This window comes from Trichosurus vulpecula, chromosome 2, assembly GCF_011100635.1.
Source record: "Trichosurus vulpecula isolate mTriVul1 chromosome 2, mTriVul1.pri, whole genome shotgun sequence".
NCBI lineage: Eukaryota > Metazoa > Chordata > Mammalia > Diprotodontia > Phalangeridae > Trichosurus > Trichosurus vulpecula.
Window position 1 is genome coordinate 338,486,087 of NC_050574.1, and position 15,652 is coordinate 338,501,738.

A 15,652-nucleotide genomic window follows, 5' to 3' on the forward strand; every position below is an offset into this window, starting at 1 on the left:
CATTTTAAATATTTTAAAATATTTTTAAAATTTTAAAATATGAAAGCCTTTTGGTGGTGGTAAAATGAAGGAGTTTTTATATTGAACTGATGTCAAGATTCAAAAAAGATTGAGTTATCACTGTACATAATGATGTAGAATTTGTGTTTATGCAGTTCTCTGTGTAGGACTTAGGCACTTAAGGTGTTTTTTGTGATAATGAGCCTTTAAAATAGATTGGATCTGTCCATGCAGAGGTGTCCCCTCAGTTCAAGAGCCAACTTTTAAAGTGCTAGCCAGTTTTAGACCAATTTTTCCCCTTGGGATAAAAGTGTACATTGTCATATAACTAGAAATGGGTAATTTAGGGATCAAAAGAGTCTCTCTGTCTCTTTCACTTCCTTTGTAACAATGTGATGATTGTTTTAAGATTGCTTTTCTTTAAATCAGTTATATAATATACACAGTTTTGTAATATTTGCAAAATGTATAGATATGAGTATTTTGCTGATTCACCCAACTTTGTCTTTCAGGTATAAAAATACATCTCAGATAAATGACTAGATTTAAAGTGAATCTTGGAAGACATATAGCTGATATGCCTGTCTTTTGGGAATATAGCTCTTTAACCTATTTATACATCATAAAAGATAGAGTAATTTCAAAAGTTATCTGCTTTCTATTTTTGTTACTAGCGCGAAGCAGCTGGTTCGAGGAGAGCCCAATGTTTCATATATCTGCTCTCGCTACTATAGAGCACCAGAGTTGATCTTTGGAGCAACTGATTACACCTCTAGCATAGGTAAGTGTCGAATCTGTATAAAGTGGTTCTCATTGTGATTTTCTTTCTAAAACAATTACTTAATGATTTGGCCAGTTTGTCACAATATCAAGAATTGGTATTAGCCAACACTATTTTCTAGTGATCCATGAACATGTTTAAGGTGAAGGGGGCAAGCATTTGTTAAGTACCTGTTGTGTGTCTGAGACTGAGCTAAGTGTTTTACAGATATTACCCTATTTGGTGCTCACCACAAACCTAGGAGGGAAGTGCTATTATTAAATATAATTTAAAGATGAAGAAGCTAAAGCAGATACAGATTAAGCGACCTGTTCAGGACCACCCAGCTAGTAAGTATCTCAGGCCAGATATGAACTTGGGTCTTCTTGACTCCAGGCCTCTTACTCTATCGACTACATCACTTTTCTGGCTTTATTTTGAAAACTTTGATGAAAAGTTTCAGAATTTAAAAGTTTCTTAAAATCATTTGCCATTTTCCCCAGCACGTAATAGTCTATTTACTAGTCTTCTCTGAATATAATATCCTAACTTAACAAAAGCACCAATTTTTACCAATGTTATATTTTACTAATATTAAAGGGAGAGAGAAATCAAAGTTTTTATGATTACTTTATACATGGATTTTAAAAAAGAATCTTTCCAAACAGTCATATTCTTTTCATTTGAACTCAATGATAATATTCCCTTCTGAGAATGTTGTAAATAGTGCCAACACATGATAGCTCATGATCACAGGAGCTTAATAAATGTATTTTGAAGGAGAGCAGATGGCTTCTTCGCAGAACAACATTCTCAGTCCCTGGCCCAAATAGTTCTCAAACCCAAGAACTCTGAACTTCTCATGGTTGCCCTCGTTGTGCCTTCATCTTCATTTCCAGCTGTTCCACAAGTGGAAGGCATTGTGCACCATCATTGTCGGCTTACGGCATCTCTTGCAGGCCAGCTACATTGACTCAGGCCCAGAGGCAGAACAGCTTTGAGAATCCATTCACTCCCTTGCATCTTATTTATTGCTTATAGTTCTGGGTATTTTAGGCTTCTAGGCAGTGGGGCTGAAACTGAAGAGCCATAAACAGGATAAATTGAAAATAATCAACAGAGGAAAGGCACTATGATAAAGGGGGATTGAGAAAGGCTTCCTATAGAAGGTGGGATTTTAGCTGGGACTTCAAGGAAGCCAAGAGGCAGATACAAGAAAAGAACATTCCGGGCATGGGGAACAGCCAACGAAAATGCCCACTGTCTGACGATTGAGTTTCTTGTGTGAGGAATAGCAAATTGGCCATTGTCTCTGGATCTGAGAGTACATTGTGAAGAGAGAGGTTAAGGTGTAAGAAGACTGGAAAGTATGGGGGGGGGGTGCTTTCCACACCTGGTTACTACCTGACTTTAAATGCTAAACAAAGAATTTTATATCTGATCCTGGAGGTGATAAGGAACCACTAGAGTCTAAGTGAGGGGGAGTGGGGGAGGGTTTCACATGGTGATAGACCTGCTCTTTAGAAAGATAACTTTAACAGCTTAGTGGAAAATGTACTAGAATGAAGAGAACCTTGTGACAGAGAAACTAGCCAGCAGGCTATTGTTAAAGTCTGGGTATGAGGTAGTGACAACCTCAAGAGAGAAGGGGACATATTCCAAGATGTTACAAAGGTAAAATCAACAGGCTTTGGCAACAGATTGCATATGGGGCATAAGAGAGAGTGAAGTGTCAAGAATGACACCTCACTTTTAAGCCTAGATGGGATGATGGTGATAACCCTCCACAGAAAAGGGAAGTTAAGAAGAGGGGGTGGTTTGAGGGTAAAAATAATGACCCCAGTTTTAGACTTGTTAATTTTAAGATGTCTACAGTACATCTGGTTAAAATGTCCAGTAAACAATTGAGATGTGGGGGGGGGGGGGGGCGAGCCAACATGGCAGCTGGAAGGCAGGGACTTGCTTAAGCTCTCCCCCAAATCCCTCCACCTGTAAAAAATGGCTCTGAACAAATTCTAGAGCTGCGGAACCCATGAAATAGCAGAGGGAAACAGGTCTCCTGCCCAGGAGAGCCTAGATGGTCGCCGGGAAGGGTCTATTGCACAGTGCTGGGAGCAGAGCGCAGCCCAGCGTGGGCCGCGCCAGGACAGACCAGACCAGGAGCCAGCTGGCAGAACAGATCCTAGGGCCATGAATCATTGAGCTGTAGCACTTACCAGACTTCTCAACCCACAAATGCCAAAGAGCAGGTTAGTGGGAAACTGCAGGATGGAGTTGAGATGGGTTTGGCCACCAGTCCTGGGGGTGGCAGAGGTGGTGCAGTGGTGGCAGTGGCAGCAGCAGGAAGCTCCTGAGGCTGCCTCTAGAGAGCCAGCATCAGCGGCTTCCCGAGTCCCTGGCTCACACGGTGGGAGGAATCTAGCAGCGGATCAGAGCAGGAGTGCAAGGAGCGCTTTGTGGGTACAAAGGAAGGTTCTCTTGCTGTACCCTGCTTATATCTGGACTGTGGTCCTGGTTGGTTTTTGGGGGAGGACGAGCGCTGCTGTGACAGAGCCTGGGGTGAAGCTGGAGTAGAAGTAGCTCTGAAAACATCAGTGCTTGGACCCTAAAGCTTGGGACAAAGTACTCTCTACAAGCAGTCATACACTGACAAAAAACTCAAGGATCAAGTAGTTGGCTGGGAACATGGCCAGGCAGCGAAAACACACCCGGATTCAAACTCAAACTCTAGATTCCTTTTTTAGTGACAAGGAAGATCAAAACATACAGCCAAAAGAAGTCAACAAAGTCAAAGAGCCTACATCAAAAGCCTCCAATAAAAATATGAATTGGTCTCAGGCCATGGAAGAGCTCGAAAAGGATTTGGAAAAGCACGTAAGAGAAGAAGAGGAAAAATTGGGAAAAGAAATGAGAGAGATGCAAGAAAACCGTGAAAAACAAGTCAGCAATTTGCTAAAGGAGACCCAAAAAAGTACTGAAGAAAATAACACCTTAAAGAATAGACCAACCCAAATGTCAAAAGAGCTCCAAAAAGCCAGTGAGGAGAAGAATGCCTCAAAAGGCAGAATTAGTCAAATGGAAAAGGAGGTCCAAAAGACCACTGAAGAAAATACCACCTTAAAAATTAGATTGGAGCAAGTGGAAGCTAGTGACTTTATAAGAAATCAAGATATTATAAAACAACCAAAGGAATGAAAAAATGGAAGACAGTGTGAAATATCTCATTGGAAAAAACCACTGACCTGGAAAATAGATCCAGGAGAGATAATTTAAAAATTATTGGACTATCAAATCCGGCCTCAGATACTTGACACATGTACTAGCTGTGTGATCTTGGGCAAGTCACTTAACCCCAACTGCCCTGCCAAAAAGCAAAAAAAAAAAATAAAAAAAAAAAATTATTGGACTACCTGAAAGCCATGATCAAAAAAAGAGCCTAGACATCATCTTTCAAGAAATTATCAAGAAAAACTGCCCTGAGATTCTAGAACCAGAGGGTAAAATAGAAATTGAAAGAATCCACTGATCACCTCTTGAAAAAGATCCCAAAAAGAAAACTCCTAGGAATATTGTTGCCAAATTCCAGAGCTTCCAGGTCAAGGAGAAAATACTGCAAGCAACCAGAAAGAAACAATTTGAATATTGTGGAAACACAATCAGAATAACACAGGATCTAGCAGCTTCTGCCTTAAGGGATCAAAGGGCTTGGAATATGATATTCCGGAGGTCATTGGAGCTAGGATTAAAACCAAGAATCACCTACCCAGCAAAATTGAGTATAATGCTCCAAGGCAAAATATTGACTTTCAGTAAAATAGAGGACTTTCAAGCTTTCTCAATGAAAAGACCAGAGCTGAATAGTTAATTTGACTTTCAAATACAAGAATCAAGAGAAGCATGAAAAGACAAACAAGAAAGACAGTTCATACAGGACTTACTAAAGTTGAACTGTTATGTTTACATTCCTACATGGAAAGATGATGTATTAGCAGGGTTGAAGGGAATATAGACAGAGGGCACAGGATGAGTTGAATATGAAGGGATGATATCTAAAAAAATGAAATTAAGTTGTGAGAGAGGAATATATTGAGAGAGGGAGAGATAGAGTGGGGTAAATTATCTCACATAAAAGTGGCAAGAAAAAGCAGTTCTGTGGGAAGAGAAGAGGGGGCAGGTGAGGAGGAATGAGTGAATCTTCCTTTCATTGGATTCAACTTGAGGAGGGAATAACATACACACTTAATTGGGTATCTTACTCCCCAGGAAAGTAAGGGGAACGGGATAAAATGGGGGGATGATAGAAGGGAAGGCAGATAAGGGGAGGTGGTAATCAAAAGCAAACACATTTGAAGAGGGACAGGGTCAAGGGAGAAAACTGAATAAAGGGGAACAGGAAAGGATGAAAGGAAATAGAGTTAGCCTTTCACAACATGAGCATTGTGGAAGTGTTTTACATAATGATACTTGTGTGACCTATGTTGAATTGCTTGCCTTCCTGGGGGGGGGAGGGGAGAGAATTTGGAATACAATGTTTTAATAGCAGATGCTCAAAAAAAAGTTGTTTTTGCAGGCAGCTGGGAAACAGGATACATAGGGAATGGGGCATAGAAATCTATTGTGCTCTACAAGAAAGTAAGGGGAAAGGGGATGGGAGGGAGTGGGGTGACAGAAGGGGGGGCTCACTGGGGAACAGGTCAATCAGACTATATGCCATCTTGGAGTGGGGGGAGGGTAGAAATGGGGAGAAAATTTGTAACTCAATCTTGTGGAAATCAATGTTGAGAACTAAAATATTAAATAAAAATGATAAAATTCAAAAAATAAAAAAAAAACACAATTGAGATGAAATACTAAAGGTCAACAGAGAGTATAGGGCTGGGTGAGTAGATTTGAGAATCGTTAGCATAATATGACAGTTGAATTCATGGTTGCTCATGAGATCACCAAGTGAAATAATATGAAGGGAGAAAGCCCTGTGGGACCTCTAAGATTAACAAGTATCCTGGATGAGATTTAGTAAAGGAAACTGAGGAGTGGTCAAATAGGTAGGAAGAGAACCAGGAGGGAATAGTATTACAAAAACCTAGAGAGAAACATAATGTATCAGTGAGAAGAGGGTGATCAGCAGACTTAGGGACTGCAGAGAGGTAAGGAAAGATAAGGATTGAAAAAGGTCTGTTAGATTTGGCAACTAAGAGATCATTAATAACTTTGGAGAGAGCAATGTCAGTCGAATGATGAATTTTGAAGCTAGACTGTATAGAGTTAAGGCAGTGAAAGGAAAAGGAGTAGAGGCCTTCTGAAAGCGTTTATCCACAAAAGACAGGATAAGTGACAGTATCGAGCAAAGATGGAAGGATCAAGTGAGGGTTTTTCAAGGATGGAAGAGACATAGATATGTTTGTAACCCATAGGGAAACAGTTAGTGGACAAGGAGAAATTGAAGATAAAAGAAGAGAGAGTGGATAATAGGATGGATTCGGGTCACAATATATGAATTGGCTTTGACCAGCACTACCTCATCATGGAGACAGGGTGAAGGAGGATAGTTAATGGAATATGTCTGAATGACATTGAATAAGGAGGAGGGGAGAAGAGGGAACTCTCTTTTCAATAAGATATGAGGCAAGATTCTCAACTGAGAAAGTTGGGGAAGAAGGAGCTATGGAAGGTTTGAGGAAGGATGAAAAAAAACTGGGAAAGCCAGTGTGATGAATAGGAAAGTGAGTTTATTAGGGAAGTGGAAAAGATTGCCTTCCTTGTAGTGGGCCCAGTCATTATAGTTTGTCAATTTGGGACTAGTTCAGAGTAATTTCTAGAAACCAGTTAGATTTCTAAGATTTATTTTGACATTGTCTTGTCTGTTACACAGTTGTCCATCTTGGAATTTTATTCCAATCCTATTTGAATGGATTGTGTGACAGATACTAACTTCAAAAGTGCTATACTTGACTAATGACTAGCCAATAACTAAAAGCTAAAATCCACCACAGCATTATAGACAGGCTAGACTCAAATGATGATCTTGGCCATACATAGTAAACATAAATTAAGAGAGACTTGTCAGAGAAATTGTCAAAAGCCATAAAGATAGAGTAGAAAGTGTGCTGGCCTTGAAACTGGAAGTCCCAAACTCAGTTCACAGATCCAGCACTAAGTAACTTTCTGACCTTGGCAAGTTTCTTAACTTCATTTAACTTCAGTTTCCTTATCTATAAAATTGATTTTGTATTCTCTATTTTTATTTTCTTGATAGTGTTGTTGTAAAGAAAATGTTTTGTAAACTTATAAGTACTGTAATAAATTAAGCTATTATTAAAACAAGGAGATTGGACTAAATGGCCTCTTAAAGATCTCTCCTAGCAGTAAAATTATTTTGATGATCTTTGAATATCAAAGTTGTAACCTCTTCGCAAAAACATAGAAAAATAAGCAGCCTCTGGTTGTAGGCTTTTATGTGCTGGTCTGCCTCCCATGACAGCTGGGGCTCCAGTCTTTGAAAAATCTCTCAGGTGACATTTCCTGTGGTCCAAAAAGAGCTTCTGAACCAGTGGTTTCTGTTCTTGATCATATATTTCCAGCAAGGATGCCAGTTTTAGGGAAAAGAAGATAGTAATCAGCTTCTTGTGGAGGTAAAAAAAAAAATCAACAACAAAAGAGAAGGCCACTGGGATAGTAACAAATAATAGTCCTGTTAATGCACAAATTCAGGGAAACACCTATAGATCAACAGAAATAGAAGTATAGACAGACAGACAGACAGAAACAGAAATGTACACATGTTTGTCCCATGCACCTCTGTGTGTGTGTGTGTGTTTATAGATAGATGGGTGAGGCCATGGGTTTTTCTAGTAGCAGTGATGGATTGTCTTTGTGACAACTGACATGTTACTTTAAGATCATCGACAGTTTGGAGCTTTTTGAGGTATTGAAAAAGTTATCTTACCTAAATAGGAATTGGATCCATGGTATTGGATACATACCACCATTTTATAATCAAGTGAACTTGCTAACCAAGAAGTACTAAAGTACACACCCACACAAACACACAGCTCTCTACTCACAGAAACTTATGCATGCAGAGACTCATCCTTGTAGACATAGAACATGAAGAGTGTATAGCAAACATCTGAAAGACTCATCGCTCACTTTGCCCTCCAGTAATAGGCCTCTACTTTAACAGAACCATCTGTAAGCGTCCACATTCTAGCGTGGTCCTGGGAGACTCCAGCCTAGAATAGAAAGATAGAATTAAGAGGACATGGGAAAGGGGCACATGACATAGAAAGTAAATTTATGTTAAAGACTTTTTCAATCAAACAAATTTCAGATGAGCACTTCCCAATGTCAATATGCATTTAGCTCTTTGGTATACAATTGGTATACAATATGGTATATAATTTTTGTATGGTATACAATTTTTTAAAAATTTTAATTAACAAAACTCTTTTTTCCTTAGAAATTACATTAACACTGACTGTAATAGTTTGATACTGAAGTTTACACAGTGTAAATTAATTGCTACAATAGAGAGACTAAAAGAGCCAAAAAAAAAACCACCTTAGTCAATAAAATATGATTTAATTTCCAGATAGAGAAATGACTACCAATTACAACCCTGAGTTAGAGTATAAGCTTTTCTGTTAGCTCTGAAGAAGAATGGTATACAATGGTCAGCAGCAGCATCTTATAAAGCAGAGGGAAACAGTAAAGAATTAAATGAATTTAAAGAAAGCTGGGCAAAAGATGCAGCTAAGAAAAGTCATCCCAACGACATTCAAGGAAGAAAATAAAAGAACTACAAAGAGAAGGAAAAAATGAAAAAGGATTTGCCAGAGTCATCCCAATAAACTTCTCCATCACCTATGGATCCTAATATCCCAGTCTCAAACATTATTTTAGAGAGTGGTTCAAGTGGCACTAAAGACAACAACGGCGTTGAAAGTGGCCTGAGTGGACCAAGTTTACATGTAGAGGGAATCATGGGGGTAATACTGTTGTGAAGGCATCAAGGGACTGATAGACGAGGTAACTTCATGAGGGGAAGATTCCAAAGGCATGGAAAAAGCCTCAACTCTTATCAGTATTTAAAAAAAAGGCAACAAAAGGACCCCGGTAAGTACCAATGTCTATGCCCCCACTTCCAAGTATATAAAATCTTTTAATTATCTTTTTGTTAATCACAAACATCCTAGATGAAGTTCATTAATAAAGAACAATGAAGCTGTTGTAAGCGATATTTAACAATGACCCACAGCTTTGCCATTTCATAGTTAACTGAAAGATGTAGAAAATTTTAAAAATTCCATTGTTTGTTGATTTTGAAAAAGCAGTTGATTTGAATAATGAATAATGAAACGTTATGTCACAAGTTCTTTTCCATCAGGGTGTCTCCCATCCATATGTCAAGTTCATTCAGGCTTCTTAGAAGATGTAATAACTGAACTGACCCAGTTCAATTACTCTCTGATAGCATCAGGCAAGGCATAAAACAGGGATGTATACTCACCAAAGGAATTTGCCACTTTGGTAGAAGTGATCCAGTGCAGAGCCCAGGTCTGAGAGGGATTAGGTGCAGATTTTGGGGGATCTGCAAATGTTGTACTTATGGATAACATTTTGTATCAAGCCCCAGACTGTTGCAGAGATTCTTGGAAGAGACCTCAAAGGAGGTTCACCTCTCCATCCACAGAGGAAAAACACAGTGAATGAGGAGTGTTTCTTGCCCAGATTTTGGTATGCATTTGGAGAGACACCATTAGTGTGTGTATCTGTGACAGATAGGACAGGTGAATAAATAGGGAGAGCATTTCATTTGAGTTGTGTTCAGGAAATTTTGGTGCCACTTTTTTGACCTTAAACTTTTCATGAAAGCAAAGGCCCACCTTTTTAATAATAACATTTTACCAATGATGCTACGTGTCAGTGAAATAGGGAATAAATCATTGTCCAAAGAACTTAAAATTAGTATCACACAGAGGGCAATGGAGGAGTGTATGACAGGTGTGAAAAAAGTTACAACAAAAGTGTATGACAGGTGTGAAAAAGGTTGCAGCAAATAATTAATGGGCAGTGTGGAGACTAGGAGTACAAAACATCAAGGAATTAAATTGTTAGCTGGTCATTTTGCGATGTGAAGGGATGCTTAGTGGACAGCCAAAGTACTGAAATGATACTTTTGTAGTGTCAGAAGAAAGTGAGGAAATCCTCCCACTCCTTGGGTGGACTTCCTAGGTGTTAAATTTATGGGAGGGTATGGACAAGAGTGATACAGGCTGAATTGCAATTTGGAGGTAATTTACAAATCACAGCTACTTGAATAGCCATACCTAGGAAATCAGTTAAAACTCAGTTCAGTCAATAGTCTTCTTCAAAAACAAAATTTGTTGGAGGAATAGATTCAAACTGATAGATATGATCAATCAATGAACATTTATATAGCACCTTCTATTTGCCAGGGACCATTTCCAGTGCTGGGGACACAAAACGAGGCAAAGAACCTTTGGTGCTCTCAAGGAGCTCACGGTCTAATGGGGGGAGATGTTATCAAGCAAGTATGTACAGACAAGCTATATATAAGATAAATAGGAAATAATTAACAGAAGGAGGGCACTAGAATTAAGAGGAGTTGTGAAAGACTTCCTATAGAAGGTGGGATTTTAGTTGAGGCTTGAAGGAAACCAAGAAGTAAGGAGGAGGAGGGAGAACAATCTAGGCATGAGAGACAGACAAAGAAAATGCCCAGATCTAAGAGATGAAAGGTATTGTTCATGGAACAGTGAGGCCAGTGTCACTGGATCAAAGATTGTGTGTCAGACAGTAAGATGTAAGAAGCTTGGAAAGGTAGGAGGTGGCTAGATTATGAAGGGATTTGAATGCCAGACAGAGGAAGGATCTTGTATTTGATCCTAGAGATGATAGAGAATCTCTGGAGATGGTTGATTAGGGAAGGATGACATGGTTGGATGTGAGTTTTAGGAAAATCACTTTAAGTAGCTAAATGAAAGGTGGATTGGAGTGGGGAGACACTTGAGGCAGGCAGACCACCAACAGGCCCTTGTAATAGTTCAGACATGATATGATAAGGGCCTTCACCATACTGGTAGAAGTGTCAGAGGAGAGAAGGGGAGAGAGGGTACAAAGGTGAAATCGACAGGCCTTTGAAACAGATTGGATATAAGGGGTGAGAGACAGTGAGGAGTCAAGGGTTATGCCTAATCTGCGAGCTTGAGGTAGGATCATCTTGCCCTTGACAGTAATATGGAAGTTTGGCCAGGGCACTTGGGGGGTGGGGGGCAGGTGGGAAAGATTAGGGTGAATGATAATGAGTTAATGAGTTTAGTTTTGAACATATTGAGTTTAAAATCTCTACTGGACATCCTGTTTAACATGTTCGAAAGGCAGTTGGAGATGTAACAGTGGAGGTTAATAGAGTATTTGGGACAGGACAGGTTAATTTGAGAATCATCAGTGATGATCATCATCACTCCTGATAATTAAATCCATGGAAGCTGATGAGGTCACCAAGTGAAAAGAAGAGAAGAGGACCCAGGACAGAACCCTGTGAGACACCTGCAATTACAGGGTATGACCTGGATGAGGATCCAGCCCAGGATACTTATAAGGAACATCCAATAGGAAGGAAGAGAACCAGGAGATAGTGGTGTCCTGAAAACTCAGAGAGAAGATCATCAAGAAGAAGAGGCGGGTCATCAGTCAAAGGCTGCAGAGACATTAAGAAAAATAAAGATTGGGAAAAATTGACATTAGATTTGACAATTAAAAGATCATTGGTACTTTGGAGATAGCTGTTTTGGTATAAGGATGAGTTTAGAAGCTGAATTGTAAAAGATTAAGAAGAGAGTGAGAGGAGAGAAAGTGAAGGCACCTAGTATATAGATGGCTTTCTCAAATTTAGCCAATGGGACAGGTGAAATATAAAATAATAGAGATGGAAAGATCAAGAGAAAGTTTTTGTTTAAATGATGGGGGAGACATGGCATGTTTTTAGGCAGTAGGGAAAAAGCCAATAGATAGGGGGAGATTGAAGAAGACAGGATGGAATGGAATTGTTCGTAGGTAGAGGGATTGGCTCTGGTAAGGAATAAAGCTGCCTCTTCTGGTGTGGCAGGGGTGAAGGAAGAGATAGTGACAGAAGACATCTAAATGATAAGAGATTAGAAGTGGGGGAAAAGAGGGAGCTCACAATGAATAGCTTTGATTTTTGTTTTCTGTAAAATATGAGGCAAGGCTCTTAGCTGAGAGATTTGGGGGAGGAGGAGCCATGAGAGATTTCAGAAGGGATGAAAAGGTTTGGAAGAACCTTTGTGGAGAGTGGAATAGATAAGGGAGATACAGGAGGATTGAGTAGTAACAGTGAGGGCCCATTTGAAGTTGTATAACAGATTTGTAGTGGACCCCAGTCACAATGGTTGCTTGACTTTCTTCACCTTTATTCAGCAGCACTTGTGTAGGAGTAAAGGTGGCAGAAGGTTGGAGTCATCCAAGGCTGAGGCTTGGCAGAGCATAACAGGCAATATGACAAGGGGGGCAGGAACTTAAGAAGACAGTGTAAAGTTTAACTGTTTGTTAAGGGGACAAGGTGGAGAAGAGGAGGGAGAGTGACTACTGTATAGAGCTGATGGCCTGGGAGAGAATTGGGGGATCAGAGAATTGGAGGTCACAGAGAGGATGAAAGAGTAGCCAATAAGATATTGTCAGATATCATTAGATTTCAGAATTTTCTGATACGGAGGTGTTACATTTGTAGGTAGGGCAAGATCAAGGGTATAACCACCTTTGTTGTGTGCAGCCGAGTTAGAGTGGAGGAGTAACTTATGGGAAGTGAATAAGTTAAGGAACCTTGGTGATTAGGGTGTTTAAGGAAGAGCAGGCATTGGAGACAGGAAAAAATTTGTACCCCAGGTATTGAACTCATTGTGGAAGAAAAGGGATTGTCCTGGAGATCTACAGACAACAACTACCAGGATTTTGAGTGACTGGTAGATATGAAATGCATAAACCTCAAAGGAGAAGAGGTTACTGAGTGATTGAGAGAGGGGGAAAACTGGAAGTGGCAGTGGGGAGTAAGGATTATTCTCATTTCCATGCCTCAACCATTGAACCAAGGGAAATAAGTGAAAATATAGCCAGTGCTGGAAAGGGTAGCCAGGGAGGCTGTTTCATTAGTGGGGAGCCAGGTTTTCATTATTCCCAGAAGAAAGAAAGGAACAAAAGATTTAGTTTGAAAAGAAGCTTGTTGCCTTTGGAACAAGGCATTCCAGAGGGCACAGTAGAAGGGGAGGGTAGCATTTGTTTGGCACTTTGGAATGAAAGGGTTGAGAAATATAGAAATAAGGATAGTATTTAACAAATTAGTTCCTTAGACTTCCAAAAGAAAGTTAAGTAAATATACTTTGGAATCATTGAAATTAAGAGACGTTTCCTAGATAAAATGCAGCACAAAAAAAATACTTCTTTTGGAACACCGAATATTTTAAATCAAATAAAGAATTCAGGTGTATAGTGGGATAATTGTTTAAACTTATATACATGCATATGTTCTGGTATATTTGGTTAATTTTTAAAAACTCATTAAAATTAATTTCATTATTTAATAGTATGGTAACTTTATCTCTTGTCAGATAGGGTAAAAGAAACACAGACTCCCATAGAATCATTAAAAAAGTTAAAATTCCTAATTTTGTCAGACTCCAAAACAAGTTTTTGTAAACATAGATACATTTTTTGGTAAGTAAACCTGTTGGACATGTGGGTTTATTTAATTGGCCTAAAAATAAAAGTTTAAATTCCATTTGATATTTTATGAAGTTTTCAAAGTTTGTCAACTTTTTGATGCAGAAGTGGGAAACCTTTTTCTCTTGAGGACCCCTGACCTACAGGGGGAAAAAAAACCAGTTCAACACAAAATGAAGTTTATGCTTAAATTTAAATTTTCTTTTAAAAAATATACATCTCACCAGCATTTTAAATTAAGCACAGGAGCCATAATAAAAGCTAAAGGGAGACATTACAAATCATCTCATTCAAACGACTTCATGTTATAGGTGATGAATCTGAGATCCTAGGACAGGGGTGGGCCTCGAGGCCACATGACCCTCTAGGTCCTCAAGTTCCACCCTTTGACTGGATCCAAATTTCACAGAACAAATCCCCTTAATAAAAGGATTTGTTCTGTAAAACTTAGACTCACTCAAAAGGCCACACCCAAGGACCTAGAAGGCCATATGTGGCCTCAAGGCTGCAGGTTCCCCACCCCTTTCCTAGGAAGTTAAGTGACTTAAGGAAGCTCATAAGAAGCAAGCAGAATTGGGATTCAAACTGAATTCAAGGTTCTTCCTATTATATTATGCTGCTATCTTACAAGACTTGGTTGAATAATGAAATGTGTAACAGATTGCTTCCAATATATTCGTCCTAGGTAAGGGAAAGGAGATGAGGGCTGAGGTGGGAATTGAAGATAAAAGGGTCCAAACGGCAAGAAAAAAAACTGTAATGCAGATAAGAAATAGAAACAGTTTGAATGAGGGAGAGATTATCAGAACAAGGAAAGAAATAGAAGAAGAGAAGTGCTTAGAAAGAGAGAATATCAGAGAGAAGAGGAATGGTTTCTTGCACTTATAGCTTCAATTCCCTACAGTCCTTAGGCCTGCCATCTCAAGGCTCAGGACCCCTTTACACCTTTAGTCAAAATTTCCCTGCTTACTTTCTGTTCTTTCATTTCCTAAAGTGTCAACTCTGTGTCACCAAATCTTACTGTCTTCTGGCCTCCTCTGCGTAGAATGCTGGAGGACAGTGTATTTCCATCTTCTCTTTCATTCACCTATCCACAGCTTTATTCACTGATCTTAATGACATTTAGCTGGGACAAGCTGAAGGTAATACTTTTTAGAAAAGCTGACATAGCCATGATGAATCTAAACCATGGCTTATCTCTGACTCTAACCCTACCCCTAACCCTAATTTTTCATGTTAGCTGTTTGCTGCAATTGATGTCCCCTGGGTGACACTCTGCGTAACTGCTCTTTTCAAAGATTCTAGAGTCCCAACGTCCTAAAGTGCCACACATGTATCTCTCCCAGTAAAATTTCCAAGCATGGCAAAAAATGGGGGAAAATGTTTACATTTGCTTTAAGTCTCGTTTGACAGATAATTTTATCTGTCTCTATATAATTTATATTTAGGTCAACAAGTACATACTTAATGCCTGCATTGTATGTTCTTAACACGGTGTTAAATGCTTTGAGAAATAGAAAAATAACATGTCCCTCTATGTGGAACATTGGGGAAATAAAGTAAGATTCTTTATCTGTGCAATGAGTCTAAAATGTGTTGTATGCTATAATTAGTATGAGAGTTCAGAGAAGAACTAGATGAATGTGGTCTTGAGCAGCCAAGGAAGTTTTCATATAGGAGGTAGGACCCAATCCAAACTGTGAAGGAAGGTACTCCTACTCTAATTCAGAGGATAAGTGTTAAAGTGCACTAGATATATTTTAAGTGGATTTTTCACAGAACTTCAAATCTCAATTGAAAATCTTAATCAAGATGAAAAGAACCCATTGAATCAATGCCTTTCATCTATTTGTTTGACAAGTCGAATCAACAAGTATATTTTAAGTGCTCACTATGTGCACTAAGTGCTAGAAATAGAAAGAGAGGCAAAAACAGCCCCTGTTCTTCCTCAAGAGTTTACATTACAATAAGGGATACAATATTTAATATTTATATTAATATTAATAATATGTGCCAGGTACTATGCTAAGCCCTTTACAAATATTATCTCATTTGATCCTCACAACAAACATGGGAGGTAGATGCTATTACTATCCCCATTTTACAGTTGAGAAATTTGAGGAAGACAGAAGTTGA

The 15,652-nt window shown here is 39.0% G+C and overlaps 1 protein-coding gene across 4 annotated transcripts in view; it reads left to right on the forward strand.

Moving 5' to 3' along the window:
- Positions 1-15,652, forward strand: part of GSK3B (glycogen synthase kinase 3 beta) — a 285,006-nt gene that overhangs the window by 160,638 nt on the left and 108,716 nt on the right. For all 4 annotated transcript variants that reach the window (XM_036746202.1, XM_036746204.1, XM_036746201.1 and 1 more), the window contains exon 6: positions 675-781. In XM_036746202.1, coding sequence (XP_036602097.1) covers positions 675-781 — 107 coding nt within the window. The remainder of the gene's footprint in view (positions 1-674; positions 782-15,652) is intronic.